We start from the raw sequence: 21,038 nt of genomic DNA on the forward strand, positions 1-21,038 counted from the left end.
CAAAACGTTGCCTTCAGTGTCGACCTTTCGGTGTGCTGTCTAACGTTTGAATTAAGCTTAAGAGAAAATCTGGAACACGGACAAAAACATTGTAGAGCATCAACGCCTCCAGGTCTGTAAAACACCTTAAGAGGAGAGCTTGCATCTCATCTTTTCCCAGTATTTCTCTGTAATCATTAACTGAAGGGTTGAAAGGAGGGTTAAACATGTCAGTAAACACGACAACGGGGCCTTCTAACTGCTGCTGATGTCCATTAGTTCACACGTATTAAAAACACACTGATGGTGAGAGAAAAGCTAACAATCAGAAAACTTTTTTATTGCAACACTTATGCAGATAGTTAAAAAAAACAATTCCTCCTGCGTCAAACGGCTGTCACGTTCTTATCTTTCTGCTAATGTTGACTCATGTGTGAATCTTACTTTTACTGTTAAAAACAAAAACGTTTTACTTCACAGGACGAGCCGCTTCACCTCAAAAGGCAACAAACAGAAGGAATTTCCAGCTTTCTGGGGTTAAATAACGTTGATGTTCTTCATCAGGTCTCTGGCTGACAAACTAAAGTAATGATATCTAGCTTACACTATTCCTTAAAGCAGTTTAAGGTACACTGACAAACGCACAGGGTTAGGGCTGCAAACATAAATGAAATGCTAAAAGAGGAGACTTGGGACTAATATGGAAGCCAAACAACATCTAAATAAAACCTCTGTATTCCTGAAGAACCGCCGCAGTTTCTAGTAATTGTAAATATAAACGTTTCCACACTAGATAATCTAATGTTCTATCCTAAGTGCATCAAACAGCATTCATTTGTGTCCCCGATTAAATATTTGTGAATCATACTTTACCTAAATGAAGGAGAGGACAGTCTTCCACCAACCGTAAGGCTGATTGCTGCTTTAATATGAAGGAAATGACATACGCGGTGGAAGATAACACTGCCAGTCTAAAAGGCATTAAATGCTTTTATCTACAAAGGGTTACAGTCAGAGACAAAGTCACAGTTAAAACCAACTTTAAACTCACAGAGTTTTTTTTCCCCCATCCCAGATTCCGGCCGACGTTTGTTTGAGACACGAACGAGTCCTGGAAACTCTGCAGTTGGCTCAGAACTGTAAGCTCCCACGTTTCAGCAGCTTCAAAACACGGATTTGATTCTCAAAGCCAAGAACAAACTGGTGGAGGATGCTGCCGCAGGCTCTCGACAGTGTTTTATAAGCTAATACAACGGCTTTGAAACAAGCGTTGGCATCGGGGTGATTCTGTGAGCTCGAATTAAACACGCTCCCTGAAACACGGCGCTACCGTGGTTCTTCAGGCAGGAAAACCAGCTCGGTTACAAAGATCTGAGTGAGTTTGATGAGGCTGTGATGTGAAAAAGGATTTGCTGTGAGCGTTTGTGAATCAATACGAACACGGCCGGGTGCCGGGACACCTTGATGGAGCCGCGTTCGTTTCTATGGCGACATTAAAGGCTCACTTGTTTCTATTCGCTTGCAAATGTCCGTCCTCCTCACGGTGACTCTTGTAGCTGCCGTTATGCTGGGTGCACGTTGATGACATCATGTCCTCACTTGGTGTGACCGAGCCTTCTCTGTTGCTTTCATACTCCACCTTTTCTACTTTGGTGTTGTTGAGCTGGAAAACAAAGAAGAGACGAGTGGGGATGAAAATGCTCAGGTGCTCGTTAATGAAGGTGGTAGAAAATCGCCTAAACGCGTCTAAAATATACAACCAGTTAACCCAACCGTTACCAACCACCTTAAAAACCCATTTGCGTTCAGATTATAGGTTCTACCCACCATGCTTGAACCAGACGGGATACTTTTGCCATAGCAACAAAAAAGTAAAAACAGTGTAAGAGTTAATGGAAGATGTTTGTACCTGTGAAGTAGAATGTTTCATGCCATAAACTGTGAGTTGAACTTTGAAACAACTTAAATGGCTATGTGGTGCCGAAACACAATAAGTTTCTGTAATAAACTCCGAATCTACGTCATTACCAGTGTGATACGTGCCAACTCAAGAGCAGTGTAGCATCTACACGTCGTCTAGTACCAACCTTACATCATTACACCTGGAATACATGTTAATTATAAATGCTAGGATCCCCGACAACTGTTGTTAGATCTTCAAGGTTTTTATCTTCTTATTTTTAATCATCTACGTGTAGAAAAATGTGAGCTCTACCAACCGCATTTTGTTAATGCGTAGGCATGATGACAGGAATTTTTGGGTCCTATACTGATACAAATGCTACAGTTTCATATTATTCCAACATGAATGTTATTGCTGTTCATACTATTGATTAGCCTAGAAACCTAGACAGACCGTAGTAGAAGCAAAATGATTTGCTCTGAAGGTCGGTCTAGTCACGATCCACTGGAGCTTCAGCAGGCCCGACCAGCTTTGTGTCCGGCCAATCGCAGTGCCCTATTGGTTTGTGGGTTGGGATGTTGCTGCAGTGGAGCAAAACAACAAAGATGGCAGCAGCTCATTTGAAACAGCTTTGGCATCAACTTTGGACTATTTAGACTTGGGATTTTCTTTGAGTCAAGAGCAGATAGAGGTACTTTAGTCCTTTATTTTGAAAACGGATGTGTTTGCGTCTTCTTTGGCAGTGTGTGGCGAACTGCCCCAATGACTGACATCCATAGTGGTGAGTATGTCACTTTTGTTGTCTAAAGGTTGGTTTATGCTTGACGCGTCCGCGAGGTCCGCACGGCTCCGCGCGGCGAAATTGCGTCATTTTAACAACCACGCCCCTCCACCGCGTCTCCGCACGGCCCAAAATTTCCGCAACGTGCACCTAGGAAAATTTCTAACCACGCGGACGGTTGGACGCGGAAAAACATGGCGGACCGGCAAGCACTAGTATGGCAGAGGTTGGTAAATACAGACATTTGTATGATTCAACTCTCAAAGATCATCGTGATCAACATGTTGTTAATAATTCTTGGAGAGAAATAGCTCGCACTGTCGGAAAAGACGAGGACGCTGTTAAAAATGCTGAAATGCCATGTTGTAAACAGTAATTTCTACTTCTACTATGGTGTAGTGTTGGATGCATGCCGTAGAGCTCCATGCTGCCCCCTACAGTTTGGGAGAATATTGGCTCACCGCAGAGACAAGCCGCACGAATCATAAACGCTGCGAGTTGTGAAGCGCATTCCATCCGCGAGCTGCATCACCAAGTGGAAAGTGAATGCGTCAAGCATAAACTAAGCTTAATAGTATGCAGACAGTTTGATAGACAACCGTGGATCCCACCCCACAACTGAGCTCCGTCTATGGGTCGTGGCCAGACTATATATCGGGTGGCTGCCAAGCTAACAACTGATTGGTTTTATGCATTGGCAGATTTATGTTTCCATGCTTCTGCAGAAGAATTACTACATACTCAGACCAAGTATGTGTGTCCAAATGGCAATAAAGATACCCTCCTCCTAGTGTGTGAATGACTGGTTATGTTGTAAAGCACCTTGGGGGGTTGTAGAATCCTAGAAGGTGTTAAATCAAATACAGGCCATTTAATATTTAGCATATCTTAAAATGTGAAACAACAAGCTGAATAATGTGAAGTAAAAGGGCGGGGAGTATCAGACCAGCTTTGAAAAGGTGTCTCTGATGTTAGTAACACATTAGCAGTTCTAACATCATAGACAGGCTAAAGTTAGCTACCACAGCATTGTTTCTTAATGTAATTGTCTGTGAGCCAATCCATTCTTAGAGAACACTGATTCAAGAGTTGAGAAGTTTCACCAAGCATTGAGGAACCTTCTAAGTGTTAAAAAGTCAAATGTTACGAGGCTTCACCAAGTGTTGGGAAGATACTTTGGGTGTTGAGAAGAAAAATGTCGACAAGACTGACACAAAAACACGATCTAAATAACTTTCCATCACAACTGGAGTTGTGGTTTGTTAACTCTGTTTATGTCATGGCACCGATATCGGTGGTTAAAGGAGTTGTGCTGATGGAAATCTGGTGTTTTTAATCTTTAGCTGTAATGGAGAACAAGTGAGGACAGCTTTGATTTAATCTAAACATTTTTATGTAAATTTGAGTAAAAAAGAGTTAATAAATTATTCTTTTAAATGAAAAAGTAGCTAATTGTGCTACAGGATTGTGAGCATAATAAAATCTGACATGTTTCTTTCTGCTTCTTAAAAAGAAAAAAAAATACTTTTACACATCAAAAAGCTGTGAAGTGAATTACGTGACAAAGCTGCCAGAGCTACATCGACAAGTAGAGCTTTGCACATTCAGAGTGTTTTTTGAGGACATTTGTTCATTTGTCACACAAGTTTAGATTCATATCAATCCAAAAGATGGAGAGTGATAAAGATGAAAGGAGCTGCGCTCTTTCTGAACCGCGTGGATCTCACGAGTAAACCAAATCTAGGTTGGGTGTGTGGTTCCATGTACGAGCTGAAGCAAACATTTACCACAAAAAGAACGTTTTTCTTAGCTGAAGAGGTTAAGAGAACAAAAACTGTGAAATTGGCAAACAGCAAGTCAGGTAGATCCCCACCCCACCCCACCCCCCCACCCCCCCGCCCTTGAAGAGGGCAATCTGATGAAGTTACACCGGCTAACTTACACGAACACTTCTTAAAACAAGATAAGTAAACAATAACAGCCTGGAGTATCAGATGTAGCCAGTTAGTGTTGGACCAGTGCCAGAAGGATCTACCTGAGTAAAACATCCTGAGTACATCTGCCCCTACAGCTGCTTTAGATCTACTACAGATCTACAGTTACACCACATCCACCTTATTCCTGGGCCGGCTCATGAAGAAATTATGATGCGAGCATCATCCGGTGAGATACCAGAAGTAGCGCATAGCCATTGGCTTGCATGGTGAGGTTCTGTTGCTAGCAGAAGTTTATTTGAACATCCCCGTAAAATGTACTCACGAGCTTTGGAGCAGGTTGTGCTGTTCGTGGCTGCACCATCAACCAGAGACAGTTACATTCGTGGCTACAAGAGCGATGTTTGGAACATGTGTTCTACTTTGGCTGTTCATAAGAGCAAGAGGACCTGCATTCTCAACTTTTTGCATTATACACGATCAATGCGTTGAAAATGATCATTAAACCCGTCGTAAACCTGCTGTTTGTATTTGACCTGATGTAGAAGCTGAAACCCAGGCTTGATGATGAGGGATTCAAGGCCTTGACTCGGCTCTACGTCTGCTTTTAACAAGACACGACCAACCTTGTTACGATACGGTACTACTGAGCCTCAGAGCTTTTAACATCGTCCATTCCTTTGCCCCCTGGACGCGACATAGTTAAGAGATATTGGCCAGAGGCAAAATTCCTCTGAACAGCACGTGTAAATGTGTATTAAAACCTCAGATGAGTAAGATTTCTGGATTTTCGCAGCTGGAATTTGAAGAAAATCTGATGTTTTTTTACTGGCACGGGAAAAACAGAAACTAACTTCCGGTCTAAGCCCTGGGCAGCTGGTGACGTTTCGCAAGGTGCTCTGCTGAAACAGCTGTAGTAAACAACGCCTGACTCCGGTGTTTCTGCGTTAGCGTTATAGCAGAGAACAATGTGTCATCAGTCAGATGTAGCTTCTGAAGCCTCTGCTAGTCGGTCAGATTTGTTTTTCCTCTGGGATACGGCGACGAGAACGGATACTGGATTACCGGAGAAGTTCAACCGAACTCCGTGCCCTGCAGCTGGATATCAGAACCGGAGGTGCAGACATGCTTTGGACCGTTTCACTCCGAAAACCCGCGGCCCGATTAGGACACCGGGGAGGATTCTGTTCATCTTCGGAACCAAAATTGGTACAGTTTGTTAAATATTTCATGTCTGTGCTCCACCGGTAGCTTTCAGTTGAGTTCTCAGCTGATTAGCTCCATCATATTGTCCCAATACAGTTCAGTAATCTACAGATGAGTATAATAACGTGTTGCCAGCTCTACCGCTGTGTGTATTTATTGATATAACATCAGAAAATATTTAACCGATTGCTTACCAGAATAAATCTTCCTGATGCTAACTCGCTAGCTCGGATTGTTGTTTTCTAATCCAGGGTGACACGGAGGTTCTACCGGTCCTATTGGAGGATCTATTGTTGAAAAATGGGGATCATCTTTTAGATTATATCTGTGTGTGTGTGTGTGTGTGTGTGTGTGTGTATGTGTGTGTGTGTGTGTGTGTGTGTGTGTGTGTGTGTGTGTGTGTGTGTGTGTGTGTGTGTGTGTGTGTGTGTGTGTGTGTGTGTGTGTGTGTGTGTGTGTGTGTGTCGTAGCTTTCACAAATTACTTGTTCTTTACCGGAGCTTACACGGTTAGTGCTGCGGCAGTCATGCTAACGGGACTCGCCTGCTGGAGTCCAGAAGTACCGGTGCGGTTCTAGATGGATTTATAGATGTAGGTTATTATTTTAGATCAAACCTGTGTTAGTTAAAATACATGTAGGACACGGACATATGGCTCAGACCTTTAGCTGCAGCTGTAAACGCAATTTTCTGTTTTAATTAGGAGCACGATGGTAAACAAAATACAGTGATTTACCATGCTAGCAACAGCAGCTACCTGGTATGACGTGTGTGAGTAAACACAGTTCTTCACTGCCTGGAGGAGAGAATTTAGATTTTCTGTAATGATTTATGATTAAATTCCTTAACAAAATGAAAAACTGAACCCAGTTCATTTTCATATAGATCAGGGGTGTCAAACTCAAACTCACACGGGGCCGAAATGAAACTCTGGGACGGAGTCGAGGGCCAAACTTAATATTTTTGAAAAAGTGACGGCAAATTTGCACATTTTCTTTATCAACATATATGCAATTTTGAACCTTTAAATTTGGAAACAAACTTATTTCTGCATTAACACTGAATGTGGAATAACCAAATTACACACGAGCAAGTCAGTTACAAATAAAAGGCATCAGTGGTATTCATTACTTGTGGTATAATCAGCATTTTTTTTTAAATCTATTCAGGATTTATGTTTTCTTGTTTATTTATTTTTCTTATTTTTTATTCTCCTTGTTTTCTCCTGTAATAAGTGTCATCGCTGCTGTGACGTCTAGCTTTCCCCACTGGGAACAATAAAGAGATTTTCTATTCTATTCATCTATCTGCAGCCTTTCCACTTCCTGTTTACTGTAGGTTAAATCTTTTCTCACGGGCCAACAACAAAATAAAAATATCATTTTATCTTAAATGAAAATGCAACATCTCACCTGTTAACTTTCATATTTTGGAGCAGAAAAAGAGCATAAAACCAACATATTTAAAGCTCAGTTTGCTCCACTGGTTTACTGTGATGCTCACCTGTTCCAGCCAGATACATGCATCATGGGGTTGATCTGAGCTGAGGAGGAGACTCCTGTTGTTTTGTTCATCTTCATCATAATAACGACAACATTAGATGACAACAGGTGCTCACATAGGTTTGTGCTGATGAACATGTCTGAGCAGCTTGACCACGTTGGTGTGTGTCGGGGAGGAAACACACCGGCAGCAGCCACAGAGTCGTGCTGGTTTGAGCGTGTCGCTGCTCGCTGGGGTTATATCAGCTCTGTCTGGAAGTTAGTTTGAAAACGTTCTCTTTAAGTCGTGAACACATTACTGAGCGGCTAGAATCTCCATTTCTGGGCTTCAACGTCAGAAAACAGCTGAGTGAACTCGGCGCCGAGTGAGAGGAGTGTAGTTTGTCCGAGACAGCGGAGCTGCAGACACCGGCAGCAGGCGCTGGAAAAAACACAAAGGAGGGGGCGCGTCGGCTCCGCGCTGACGCCGCAAAGCATCATGGGAGTTGAAGTCTTTGCGGTAAAATCGGCCAGCAGGCCAGTTTTAATATATTTTTGATATTTATCTCACGGGCCACATAAAAATGCTCCGCGGGCCGCATCTGGCCCGCGGGCCTTGAGTCTGACATAAGTGATATAGATGGTAAAGTGTAGTTATACTGCATTTCTACAATTGTAATGCTGAGTCTGGCCACTACCTTTAAGAAAGTAGCTAAAGTACCACTGTACGTTAGCTTTTGCCATCCTCACCCCTCTACTGCAGTAGGCAGAGGGATTGTCTGATTCAGCTGTGACAGCTGGTGTTCCCACATAGTTCATGTTACTAAAAAGACCATAAAAAGTGGATTAGTGCGAACAGATCGCATCATCTGTCTATGGTCTCCGTGTAAACAAACACCAGACCGGAGGTCAGTCACATATTTTACGCAAAGGCTCATGGGACCTAGGCAAGAGGTGGATAGGTCTGGATGAAAGTCCATCAGCGGAAATGCCAGGCAAACATTCCCAATGCACACCTCTTCAAACAATCAACGGATGAAATCATCAGTGTTTTATCAGAAAAATTTCCATTATTTGTCATGATGACATAAAAAAGCACCTGTTAGCATCTGTTTTATTGATGCTACCTTACCCCATGGTCAACATGCACATTCACCGTTAAAATTTACTTAACCTTTGACTCTATTCGGAACCTGATTACGTCCTTTTTAAGTCTACAAGAACGAGCTCTGTTACCTTTGCTGACTTGGATTTGCTCATCTTGTCTTCATCTCTGCGGCTCCTCTTCCTGGACGTGGAACGTTCCTTCCTGTCCCGGCTCCGCTCTCTCCTTTTCTCTTTTCTTTCTCTAAAAGTTGACATAAGAAACAAATCAACACCAAGCAACAAATATTTGCTTTAAAAATACGAGTTCAGTTGCTCAAAACATAAAAGACAAGCGTGAAAACAGTTGATGTGGAGAGCTGACCGTTTTGGAGACGGTGACCTGGGTTTCCTTCGGGGGCTTCGGGACAGACTCCTCCTCTTGTGGCCCCTGATGACGAAAAACTTGACTTAAATCCTCTTTTTTATGCAGACATTTTAAATGACTTTAAACAATCTGAAATTGTTTTGTTTTTGGATTTAATAAACTATCACTTCCTAGCAGAGAAACCTGGCGACCCCTAGTGTCAGACGCAGGAACAACGGGATGATCACATGGTTTTATTTTATTTTTAACGAGTAACTGGAGCGGATGCCAAACACTGAGAAATCCGTGAACTCACCTGGAGCGACTCAGGGCGTGTCTTCTGTCTTTGGAGCGAGATCTCCTTCTGTGGCCAATTCTGGAGCTGTGGGAGGCGAGCCCTGGCCACAGACGCTGTGACGATCTGCTTCAAAAGGAGCGAAGAAGCTGACTGACTGGACAACAACGCCATCACAACAAAAAGAGAATCACCTGTGAACGCACCTGTGCTTGGAACGAGACCTCTTCCTGCGGGGTTTGGAGTGTGAACGGGAGCGAGACCGCCGTGACCTCCGAGACCGACTGGAGGAACGCTTCTTTGTTTCTGTCAAAGCATCAAGAGTCGTCTCAGGATAGGATCTTTTCTAGTCATGTGATTAGAACTCCATTGGTACTGCTAGAACTAAACAATATCTCCAATTTATAAGAAATGTTATGTTTTTGCCCAGGAAACTGACAAAACGTCCAGAAAAGTTGTTCTATGTAATCAAAAATGTTAAGAGTCCTGCCCTAAAATGTGTATTTACCTTTGGGTTTTTCTTTTTTTGGTAATTTCATCGAGCCTTTTAGCCACAACTGACTGATTTTTGTTTTTCCTGTTTGTGTGGAGAGGCAGGCGCACGGTACGGGGGCCAGTAGTGGCCAAAATAGTCTTTCCTGACTCACTAAGAGTGAATACAGTGAGATTCCCGCAGTGTTTGTCATCTCAGATTATATACGCTGCATGACCCACGTGAGCGTAATCCCTCACGAAATTAGCTCACCTGGATTTTCTTTTTCCCGGTAAAAAGAAGGTTTTACTGTATTATTATGACTAGTATGACAGGGCCCACCCCCAGACGTAGCATAAAGAATTTTAACTATTTTACTAAGATTATGAATATATTATAAATATAAGTGACTTTGTGACATTTGAGACACGTAGCTATTTTGTAAATACTTCACAAAAAGAAAACTATTGAGATACATATCATATGTAGTACTTCATAGTGACATAACAAAATAAGAGTACACTAAATCAATATTTAACATCTGTGCATCAGGTTTTGTTGCAAATCTACATGCAAACATTATTGTGGTGCAACTCACACGCCAACCACTAGGTGGCAGCGGTTTTTATTGCCTTCATTCTAAGGGAAGCAATAACACCAAATGTGTCTTGTCGGAGTCTTCCAACCAGGGGCGCCGTAAAGCGGTGAAAGATTAGGAAGACTCTAAGGGCCCACAGCTGTCAGGGGCCCAAAAAAGTGTCAAAGTTGAATAAAAAAAATTGAGTTTAAAAATCACAAGTACTTTGCAGTATTTTTTTCTAATTTAAGACATTAAACAATCTTTTAGTCTTTATGAAATGTATATTTATTCAGAGGTCCCTGCTTTATTTTGACTAATTAATTTGATTGTAGTTATGTAAAGCTTTGACACAATATGGAAATTTAATTAGATATCCACATTTGAATTTTATCATCAAATAAAATTTTAGAATAAATAAACACATTTTAAGGGAAAATGAGATTAACACCTTTCAGCACGTGCATTTCCTTTTTCCAGCAGTGATTTTGCTAATTCTGTTGAAGGAAATTCACTGTTTAATGAGAGACAGCTGGTGAAAATGATATGTAAATAAGTAAGAATGCATGTAGACCTACATAATTAAGCTAAACTGAAACACTAATATAAGTTATATATATTATATTTTTTTCTCCCTTCGAGTCTGGGATGGTGGAACCCCAGCTCCAGCTGTGGACGAGCCCCCAGGGGGCCCAACTTGATATTTTTTCATGGGGCCCAAAATCTCTGGCAGCCCCCCTGCTTCCAACTATTAAAAGATGGAGATATAAGCATCCAGCCGTGGGTGCAGCAGATCCAGAGGGCCTACCTGGCTCTATAGCAGCAGCGATGGTGCACTGGGCTTCCCTCACCCTCTTCATCACACTCTCTAGCTCCTTCGCAGCAGCCTGGGGCGTCAGCTCGGGGGGTTTTACAATAGCATTATTGGAATGATTAACCCTGAAAGACACCCAACAGTATTATAATCCTGCATTCAATATACAACCCAATAACATCACGCTGTGTAAGAAACCAGAACAACATTTAACTTAAATGTTTAAAAACCAGCTGCTAGACTGAAGAGTCAAACCCGTCCCGGGACATACTTCAGGGGTCTGTCTCCAAACATGACTCCATTCAGGGTCAGGGCCCTGGCGACGGACTCCTGCTCAACAAACTCGACGAAGGCGAAACGAGTGGGTTGGTTCTCGTCTCCGGCCATTCGCACAAACTTCACATCTCCCACCTGCTTGAAGAACTCCATCAGCTGCTCTGCTGTGGTCGTCTGATGGGGAAACGGAAGGAAATGGTTTAAAAAGGTCTTCAGGCCCAGATTGAGAGGCTTTGATTCTCTCCGTCGACCTGAATGAGGATGTTGTATGTGTATCTGAATGATCTGCCGTGTATGACGATGATCTCTGGCTTCAACGTAGTCAGATCTGAGTCTCAAGCGTGGCACAGAAGCCTCCGTTTTAGACGCCTTATTTTGTCTAAAACAAGACAAATCTAACATTTCAAACGTGCTAACACAACGTCCTACTGTAACAGAAAAGAAAAGAATTTCAACGTGTCGAGATAATCCGAGCTGCAGGAAGGGATTAAAGGGAAGGAGAGCCAGCCAACCTCTGGTTCTGCTCTTCTTTTAAACACGGAATACACACACAGATTTTATTCAGATGATTATGGCTAGCTGCTTTTTTTAAACTCCTTTGAGGATTTCATGAAACAAAAATGTGACTGGAAATTTCCTTTTCTAAATAACTGATTGGTATTTAAGAAACCCGCTAAACACATCGCCCCACTAGTACCTTTGAGACGCTGAAGATCCGATGTAGACCAAAACACATAAGGGTGTGTGTGTTTCGGCTCTTGGAGCATAACTGGTCTGTTTCCATCACCAATGGAAACCATTGCTTTAGAACACTATGCTGATGTCTAATGGGGTCCGGCCCGACCCCAGCGGAGGCGTGGGATCGATGTTGTCGACAAATATCGACAAATGAACTTCATTGTCGACGTTGTCACCAGACGTGTTTTTTCCGACCGAGTGAGGCATCTCACTTCATTACAATCTCTGCCGAGAGTCGCACATGCGCAATAGCTTCTCTGTTGAGCGCCAACTAACAGAAATGGCGGCGTCCAACACAGCAGCCACGCGTACCAAGACATCTACAGTTTGGGAGCATTCTAGCCTGGATTCGGCGAATAAAAAGATGACCTGCATTATTAGCAAAGCAGTCCTCGCGTATCACGGCAGCACGTCGCTGATGCATGAACACTTAACGAGAAAGCACGTCGGACAGTTGAATGAAACAAGTCTGACTCACCTCGGTAAGATTTAAATAACACCAAAGCCAATACGTTTTGTTTTGGATGTATGTTGTACATTTTTTTAAACATATTTTCGCTTTTAAAAAAAGAGATTTAATGTTTTGCCTGACTGTGCCTGACAAAAGTATTTTAATTTTATTTATGCATTTATGTCTATACTGACTGAGCACTGTGCCTAATTGGTGTTAGACAGCGTTTTTATTTACTTTTAGTATGAATTGGCCTATCAGCAGCAAAGTTCAATAAAATATGCGTTTTCCATTGAAGTATGCATCGTTTTGTGTTTATTATCATTTTTCACACAATTAAAGCAATCTCATGCTAAATTTAAGAAAAATTTAAAGGGACTTACGGAGTTTTGAATTTTTATGCTCGCGATTGCCCCCTCAGGCCAAAAACGTAACGGCAGCTTCAATAGTAGGCTCGTGCACGAGGCGTGCATGCTGTACGTGCACACTCCGTAACGAAAATAACAGCTGAGACAGTCCTGTGTGTGTGTGTGTGTGGCCTGGAGGACACAGGAGGGGAGAGCACGCAGCTAATTAATTAAATAATTAAATGTAACTGTTTTGTTGTTTACATTTTGATGATGAGGATGTAAACCTGAGGGGGTAGGGCTAAATAAGTATACACTTCTCCCTACTCCTTTTCAAACAATTGCGTGGAATGATTTTTATGAAATGTTGGTGAATGTATATGTTTGAAATAAAGTGAACTGAACTGAACTGAAATAATTTGGTTCTGTACCTTTCTCTTCAGCACAGCCGACAAAGGTTTAAGATGGGTCAGTCCTCCTGCATGCTCAGATCATTCCCTTCCCTTGCTTGAAAAATTGTTCCAAAATGAAAGTTGAACCCACATCTTTTTTATCTGTGAATTCAATGCCGTTCGGCGAGTCTCAAATAAAAATTTGGGCATCTTACTGTAAAAAAAATACCATTAATGTAAAAAGAAACTCTAAATAAACTATGTTCACATCCAGAATCGAACCCGGGTCTTCAGCACGAAAGTCCGACATCTTACTAGGTGAGCTAAAGCGCCAGTGACGTCCTTCGTTTCTGTAACTTTTATATCCTTGATGACAGCTGAAACGGAGCGAAAATGGCTATTTTGTTGCTAATTTGCAGGAAATATCTAGAAGAAAGTTCTGCAGAAAGTAGCTAAGGGTCCTCAGAAATGTAGCTAGGTTTGTCACTAGGTGTTAGGAACAGCGACAAAGTAGCACTTACCTATCTCTCTGCTGCTAAAGCTACGGATAGCAAATGCTACGGGCTATGCCTGAGCGTGAACGCGCATGAAGCAGCCCGCTCGATCCGAGCATCTCTCTATTTCTGTGATTTTACAGAAAAACAGGCAATCACAGTAAAAGTGCCAGGGCTCATTCTACAGGACCACGGCATTGCAGGAGAATGTATGAAGAAGACATTTATTATTTCTATACATGTTTTGGCTGTCAAACTTCCATAATGCCCCTTTAATAATAACCCGATTAGACGATTAATCGTTTCAATAGTCTGTGACTAGTCGACTATTAAAAGTCGTTAGTTGCAGTCCTATTTCATTTATTCAGAGACTTTTATCATAATTTATTCTAGCATTTTAGCAAATTGCTCGTTTTTATTGTATTTGTTTTGGCTTGTTAAGCACTTTGGTCAGCTTTCATGCTGTTGTAAAGCGCTATATAAATAAAGCTGACGACAGTAAAAAGTCACAAAAACCAAAAATCACTCTAATAATTTAAACTAGATTACCTGTGAGTTCAAGTTGCCGACATAAACCGTCCTTCTGATCTCATTGATTTTTGACGGATCAACATTTCCGACGAGGGGAGGCTGCGAGAGCACCGACGGCGAGGCATCAAAGCCGGCAGCGATCCGATTCACTAAAGGGAGGTTCAGCTGTAGGTGGAGAGGACACACAGAGGCTGCGTTGGATTAACAGCACAAAGACACCCATTAAGACAAGACGATAACTCACACTTGGTATCGAAGCCGGAGTGGGGATTGGCAGCAGCCCTCCACCAGGAATCAGACTGGGTACTGGGGCGACGGGGGCCAGCAGCGACAGAGCCTTGGCTTCTTCTGGAATCTTCCCTGAAGGACAAAACGGATATCAGCGAAGGAAAAGGAGGCGCTCTTCTCTGTCTGCACAATTAGCCCACTGTATTCTAGAGAGAAAGAGAGCATACACCTCCCCATACAGCCTACTAGTCATCTACTGGCTACTCACGGCATCCTAACATGGATTTACTCAGTTATTCTCCACATTCAAATATTTATTACTACTAAGAATCTTAACTTTTTTTTTTCAAGAAGCAAAAGAAAAATGTTTCTGTTGTTTTCTTTTCATAGGTTAAAAAGAAAGACACAATGCAGAGAATGAGTCAACACTTTGATGTTATGGGTCACCTGGACTGGAAACATATTGGGCATGAACCATACGATATCAAGCATGGGCGCTTTTCCGTGGGGCGATCGTTTTCGCAGTGTTGGAAAGGTGTGCAACACAAGACAACCCCAATGGCTGCATCACTAATAGCACACAGAACATCAGATACAGAAAAGAACAACAATTTTAAGAACTTTGGAAATGTTAGCTAAAAAAAAACTTAGCTATAATAAAAACAACCAATTAGGATTTTTGCTCATTTCCGTTGCGGGTTATAATCTTCTTCTTTTCTGCAGAAGAAGACAAAACAACAACAAATTTGAGTACAGCTGGAGGGACTTAGCACAGGATTTTCATTTCTTCAGCACAAAAAAAAAAAGACGCAAGGAACCATCTTTCAAAAATAAAGCATTATGAAAGCAAATCAGTAATGCATATGTTAGGATGAGCAAATGGTGCGATCCGTGTTACTGAAGCAATGTGAGGTAAAAGTCCTAAATGTTGCCCTTGGCTACAGTTTAAAAGTCAAAAACAAGTGCTTGGATGTGTCAAAAGATGATGTGCATCATTATTTTGGGTCATTTTAACACCTAGACAAGCCCTTCACTACGTCAACCGGTGCAGGAGACAAGGGAACGAAACAGCTAGCGATCCTCCTAGCATCGCTTGTGTGACACACATCCCACCGGTATGCCGTAGCAACCTGGACAGAACCCAACCACACACAAGCCGCAGCTGTAGCAAGAAAGAGAGAGGGGGGTAGGGGTTGGACAATAATCAAAATAACAAACAAAAATAACAAATATAAAACACAACGCTAGAGATAAGCAAACCTGCAGGTTCTAGATAGAGACAGTAGAAAGTGGACAACATGGGATAGTATGAGAGGAAACAAACCAAAAGGTAAAATAAAACGAAAATAAACAAATAAAGAGACAAGGTGTCCATCTTGGAAGGTTCAGCGGGCTATTCTCCGGGTCACATTCCCCCTTGAAGGCTGCGATGACCCGATCGCGGATAGTGGCTTGGAAAACAATGCCTGACTCAGGCTAGTGTAGTGTAACAGCTGGGCCAGTCTAGCCATCTGATATGCACACATAATCACACAGAAAAAAAACATACAAAACCAAATTAATAAACTCAGTAGCCATCCAGCACCAAGTCACGTGGACACAATGCATCAGGTTAGAGGTGATATCAATGCCAGTGTACACAAGGAGAGGGAGGTTTGAAGAAGGTGAGCACCAATAAATGAGAGGATGAGAAAGAGAGAGAAAGGACTGACTGAACTGTACAGTAATGGGTTTGTTTTTAAGTCACAACATCTTTGACTTCCTAGCTACTCCACCCTGACAGTCCTGTGATAATTGAGGCTGCGCTCCATCAAGAATCATCTTTCTACATTTAAACTCAATGACATCCATCTTGTCTCACCAACAGAAACCATGGCTGGGTGCTTTGAAAACATGGTTGACCTTAAAAACCCCACCGCCTGTGCTAAATACGTGTAAAAAAAAAATTACTCGGCTGAAGTTAGAGGTCGACCGCCAACGTTGAAAAGATTTCTTCTTCTTTTGCTTTTTGTCACATATAAATGTCACAGATGAGCAAAAACCTAAGTGACTGAACACAAAATGCTTATTTCAGGTCATAAGTGTGTTTCAATGAGAAAACCTCGAAAACCTCAGTTGACCAAAAAGAATCTGATGATCCGTCGCATATTCCCTCAGAAAACATCTCTGTGAGCATTCTAGGAAGACGTTTTCTGTTCAGTCTGCACCTCAACCATGGTGGTGGCCGATTTAGGATCCAGACCACTTGCTGTAATTAATGGAACCATAAAGTTTGCTCTCTACCTGAAAACCCCGAAGGAGCAAGTCTGACCTTTGACCTTCAACAAACCGTTTATGCAACAAAAAAGTCTTTACTTCAAAATTGGATTATTTTGCATTTTTTCCCCTTTAGTGTGAAGAAATGATGGTGTTTTGTTGGTTCTGCGGCATTTTCCTTTTTTGTTTTTGTTATTGAAAAATAAAAAGTTTCTAATAGGGACATTTATTATGTTTTAGCTGAAATAAACTTTGCTGGTTTTCTCAGTTTCATTTTTACAGAAAAAAAAACCCAGTTTTTCCTAGTAAGGAATATATTTTAACTCTTTTTTTAGTCAAAATAAATGTTTGTGTTTTGTTTGTTCTGATTAGAATTGGATAAGTTGCATCTCAGAGGTAGGGCTAAATAAGTTTCTACTTCTGCCTACTTGTTTTTCTAACAAATAAATGAATTGTGTGATGTTACTATGGTTGAATTAGCATGTAAGTTATTATATTTGAAAAGTAATAACTACTTACTATAAATGTTAATAGTGGGAGAAAATCCCTCCACAAAGATGTAGCACTCTCACTAACATGATTGCAACTCCTTTTCACAAACTGAACCAGGTATGTATGAATACTTTTATTTCCCTGAATAAATTAAATCCTTATTTAAAAACTTGATTTAGCATTTTCTCAGGTTGTTTTTGCTCATCTGAAACATTTAATTGTAACCAAAAACCGAGCGAATGTGTAATTTACAGTAAAGCCAAATTGTTTGTGGTTATTTTTAAACACATGGATGGTCATAAAAATCTAGAATCAAGATTTTTCTGCAGAAAACAAGTCCAGCTGATGCCAGTTATATAATAAAAAAAAAAGCTTAAAAATCTGAGTAACTGTCTGCTAACCGTGTAAACCCCGTCGACCTCTAGCTGCTAACCGATTTTAGGTGCAAAAATCCCCCAAACAAAAACATCCAGGTAAGCCGTCCACAGGAAGTCATTTGGTACATTTTTACATCTTTAGACCAGAGGGACTGCACTCACCTTCTGCACATGGCACTACAATCAGAGCTCTGTCAACAAAAACAGTGTTGGTGAGATGCTGCGCCACACCAACACTTGAAGGGTCTCGGTACTTTATGTAACACACTTTGGACGAGAAAGACAGAGAGGCGTTGCTGTGAGGGAGGAAACAAAGGGAGAGAAAATGTAGGTTTAATATCTGTTCGAGGCAAGACTTTCTCATATTTACGTTCGGGAAACTATCGACAAGGCCGCAGAGCCACGGTGTTTCTTAAGGACCCTCAGCGGGGAATACAGCTCTTACTCCGGGGGGTAGAGACGAAGCTCCTCGATGTCTCCCAGGAAGCCGAACAGAGTCCGCATCTGCTCGCTGCTCACAGCCGAGGACAAATTGGTGACCTGTACAACGGCAGTACCTGGTATTCCACTCATTTTAGAATCCAATACCTGTGTTGATAATTCCTAAATGTTATATTTATGCTAAATGTATTTCTGTTATCCTTTTCGGCAGAGGGCGGAGCCGTAGGACTCACTCTTTCTCTTGTTTGTAAGCAGTGTCCGATAACCAGTTGGAGGCACTCTAGCGCCTCTAAAGGTACAATTTAACACTACGTCGCTTTTACTGGTACAAAAAAAGATTAAAACTACAAATTAAACATCAGTGGTTAATTATTTTTAGGGTAGAATTAATTATTTGGAAGCCAAATACATAAAAATGACAAAGTCATCCGAAACAGTGGGCATAACCAGTGACAGACTTAGGAGTTTGGGGGCCTAGAGCAAACAAAAGTGTGGGCCCTTAATACCATATATACCAGGTACAATATGTATGGAGTTGTGGTGGGCTTTTTCTTTTTCAAAGTTCTCCTATAGGGCTTGGGATCACACGTGTTGCATTCTGGGATGTATTGTGAGGAATGCAGCAGCCAGGTTCCTGCATCAGACCTTGGGACTGAGTGTTTGTTTGAAATGTTTTCTTATTGTATGTAAACAAGCACCAAGCAGAACCTTCTGGATTTGAAGGCCAAATAGAAAGTGGATTTATTTCTGTAGATGAAAGGTTATGTTGGTCAATATGGAGGTGAACATTGACCCTTTTGGTACGTTACGTTTAGATGATTTAAAAGATAAGAAGTTGGCTTAAAATGATCAAAAAATAAGCTCGACACAAATAGGAAAAATACTAAACAGCAATGTTTGTCCCCCACCCCCACCCCACCCAGCCTGACCCCTCAAGTCTCAGGTCTAATCAAGTTTAAAGCCTTTAAGGAACAAGTCCCAGTCAAGTCTTTCTATGTAAAGTCAGTCTTAAATGTTTGAGGGCCTTCAAGGTTTTTTTTTAACACAACTCCAAGTCAAACTTTTCAAGTCTTTGACAGAAAAAAATGATGTAAATTCTCAAGTCTAAATCTTGGATTTTTGAAGATTATGTCGAGCTTCAAGTCTCCAAGTCTCAAGTCCCAAGTGTCTGAGAGGCAAGCCTTTGAAGTCATGTGACTCAATATTTTCTAAGCAGAAATCAAATATCGAGTGTTAAAGAGACACATTAAGTCCAGGTCAAGTCTCTCTATGCAAAGTAGGGATGCACCGATACGATACTGTTATTGGTATCAGTGCCGATACTGATACCAATACCAGTATCTGTGTCTGTAAAAGTTAGATACCAGGAACCGATACCAATGCAGTAGCTTGAAAATGGCTTCACTGTAACTTGTCTTCTCTGTTCACTTAACATTTTAGTTTTGTGATGATTTCCAGTCATATATTTTACTTTTTATCTACCTCAGTCTTTTCCTGTTGAAAACAGAGAAGAAAATAAAATCTGTATTCCAAATCATTGCATTTTGTTGTGTGGTGGAAGTATCGGTATTGGTAATCGGTATCGGCGAGTACTCAGATCCAATTATCGGTAGCGTATCGGTTTGGAAAAAAGTGGTATCGTTGCATCCCTAATGCAAAGACCAGGTCTTGACATGGTTTTTAAACACCACCTCAAGTTTCAGGTTTTCAAGAGACTAGTCTATCAGGGGCAGGTAAAAGTCGAGTCTCAAGTTGCTGAGGGATTTTTAAATGAGACTCGAGTCCCCATCAGCCTCTTGCTCAGCTTTTCAAAGATTCAACTTTTCTTGCATATCAAAGTAATTCAGATAAATCAGTTTTGTTAAACAATTGTTAAAAAAACATCCTTCAAATCCAAATTAAGGAACAGAAAAACCAAAAAGAGATCACTGTTAAACAGCATGAGTTTATTTCCCACAGGTGACATCTGAAACAGGTGATTATGTACAAAATCTGGAATGTTGGATCAATGTTCGTCAACCATTGATGCACTGTGACCGTTTCCGGAGAAACCTTAGACGTAACTATACATTTAAACGGGTGCCTCTGTATTTTCATTTATTGCTGGTTTTACAATCGTGAGTCACAAATGCTGTTACCTCTTCTCAAAGTTTTCATTTAAAACTATTTACAAATTGATTAGTTAGGTCTGAAATCCTCAAAAGTCTGCTTAATAAATATAAACATTGTGGGAACTTAAACACAAAAGAAATTGTGAAAACAGCTTTTTTAATCTCCCTAGATTGACATTTTCTATACTTTTGCCAAGATTATAAAGTGACGATAATCCCCATAATTTATCTCCCTCTTTAAGTCAAAATGAATCACATTTAAAAGTAAAAACAATCATTTCATCTGCGTAGAATACAACACGTGATTTAGGGAAAGCACAGGGCGTCATTTTCTTCTAAACAGAAATGAATAGGCTGCCGACAAGTGGAATTAACACCTTTTGTTAAAACCATAAAACTGTAAAATTACGGCAAAAAAAAAAGGTCAAATAGCTGGAATTTCAGGAACCATGTTTTTGTGACTTCTTTCATTTCCACTAATTCTGGAAACACGTCCCATTGCTGCAGCAGTCAGAGTAAAATAAAAATCTTCAAATGTCTGGAGAATGCCTCTTCCACTGGGCCCCCCTCCCCCTCCCCCTCCCACACACACACACACACACACACACACACACACACACACACACACACACACACACACACACACACACACACACACACACACACACACACACACACACACACACACACACACACACACACACACACACACACACACACACACAAGTATAAAACGACTGAACACCTATGAACAGCGACAGATCCAGTACTCTACACAAGAGACAGTAAAACGTCCCACGCAAAGCAATAAAATATTCACTTTTACACAATGCTGAGTGGCTTTTTTAAACATACATAGCATACATATTTACTCCTGTGCTATTTAATTACAAAAAATGATTCGTTTCTCAATATAAAACCATGTAAAATCATCAAGTACTAAAAGACTGGATTCAGTTTTAAAAAGGATGTTCTGTAACTGAGAATAAAGGCTTTAAGTATTGCTCTGAAGC

General features: G+C 41.2%; 1 protein-coding gene and 1 long non-coding RNA gene across 7 annotated transcripts; both read right to left on the reverse strand.

The window, feature by feature from the left end:
- Window positions 1-1,254: 1,254 nt before the first annotated feature.
- srek1 (splicing regulatory glutamine/lysine-rich protein 1) lies at window positions 1,255-18,253 on the reverse strand. Of its 6 annotated transcripts, XM_054744561.2 has the most exons (12): window positions 15,366-15,500; window positions 15,016-15,065; window positions 14,796-14,918; window positions 14,365-14,480; window positions 14,139-14,285; window positions 11,163-11,341; window positions 10,886-11,016; window positions 9,235-9,334; window positions 9,050-9,157; window positions 8,752-8,817; window positions 8,520-8,631; window positions 1,255-1,642 (listed from the first exon to the last, which is right to left on the reverse strand). In XM_054744561.2, exons 3-12 carry the CDS (start codon window positions 14,824-14,826, stop codon window positions 1,481-1,483), a joined length of 1,152 nt encoding a protein of 383 aa, XP_054600536.2. In that variant the 5' UTR covers window positions 14,827-14,918; window positions 15,016-15,065; window positions 15,366-15,500; the 3' UTR covers window positions 1,255-1,480. The 6 variants fall into 6 exon arrangements, with proteins under 6 accessions (XP_054600536.2, XP_054600530.2, XP_054600529.2 ...); XM_054744555.2 differs by lacking the exons at window positions 14,796-14,918; window positions 15,016-15,065; window positions 15,366-15,500 and adding exons at window positions 17,636-17,769; window positions 17,919-18,253 and having other exon boundaries at window positions 9,050-9,154; XM_054744554.2 differs by lacking the exons at window positions 14,796-14,918; window positions 15,016-15,065; window positions 15,366-15,500 and adding exons at window positions 17,636-17,769; window positions 17,919-18,253.
- Window positions 15,366-15,837, reverse strand: LOC139070355 (uncharacterized). The gene is made up of 2 exons (XR_011520892.1): window positions 15,609-15,837; window positions 15,366-15,510 (listed from the first exon to the last, which is right to left on the reverse strand). It is a non-coding gene; the product is annotated as an uncharacterized lncRNA (long non-coding RNA).
- Window positions 18,254-21,038: the final 2,785 nt, after the last annotated feature.

Source organism: Nothobranchius furzeri, chromosome 6, assembly GCF_043380555.1.
Source record: "Nothobranchius furzeri strain GRZ-AD chromosome 6, NfurGRZ-RIMD1, whole genome shotgun sequence".
NCBI classification, from domain to species: Eukaryota; Metazoa; Chordata; class Actinopteri; order Cyprinodontiformes; family Nothobranchiidae; genus Nothobranchius; species Nothobranchius furzeri.

What these genes read in the sequence shown, in the direction of transcription:
- srek1 (XM_054744554.2), bottom strand. Translation starts at nt 18,046, where the DNA reads ATGAGTGGAATACCAGGTACTGCCGTTGTACAGGTCACCAATTTGTCC. An exon ending in CTTCGTCTCTACCCCCCGGA is followed by an intron (nt 17,770 to 17,918) that starts GTAAGAGCTGTA and finishes CCTCCCTCACAG; the next exon opens with CAACGCCTCTCTGTCTTTCT. An exon ending in TTTGGAGACAGACCCCTGAA is followed by an intron (nt 11,017 to 11,162) that starts GTATGTCCCGGG and finishes GGTGTCTTTCAG; the next exon opens with GGTTAATCATTCCAATAATG.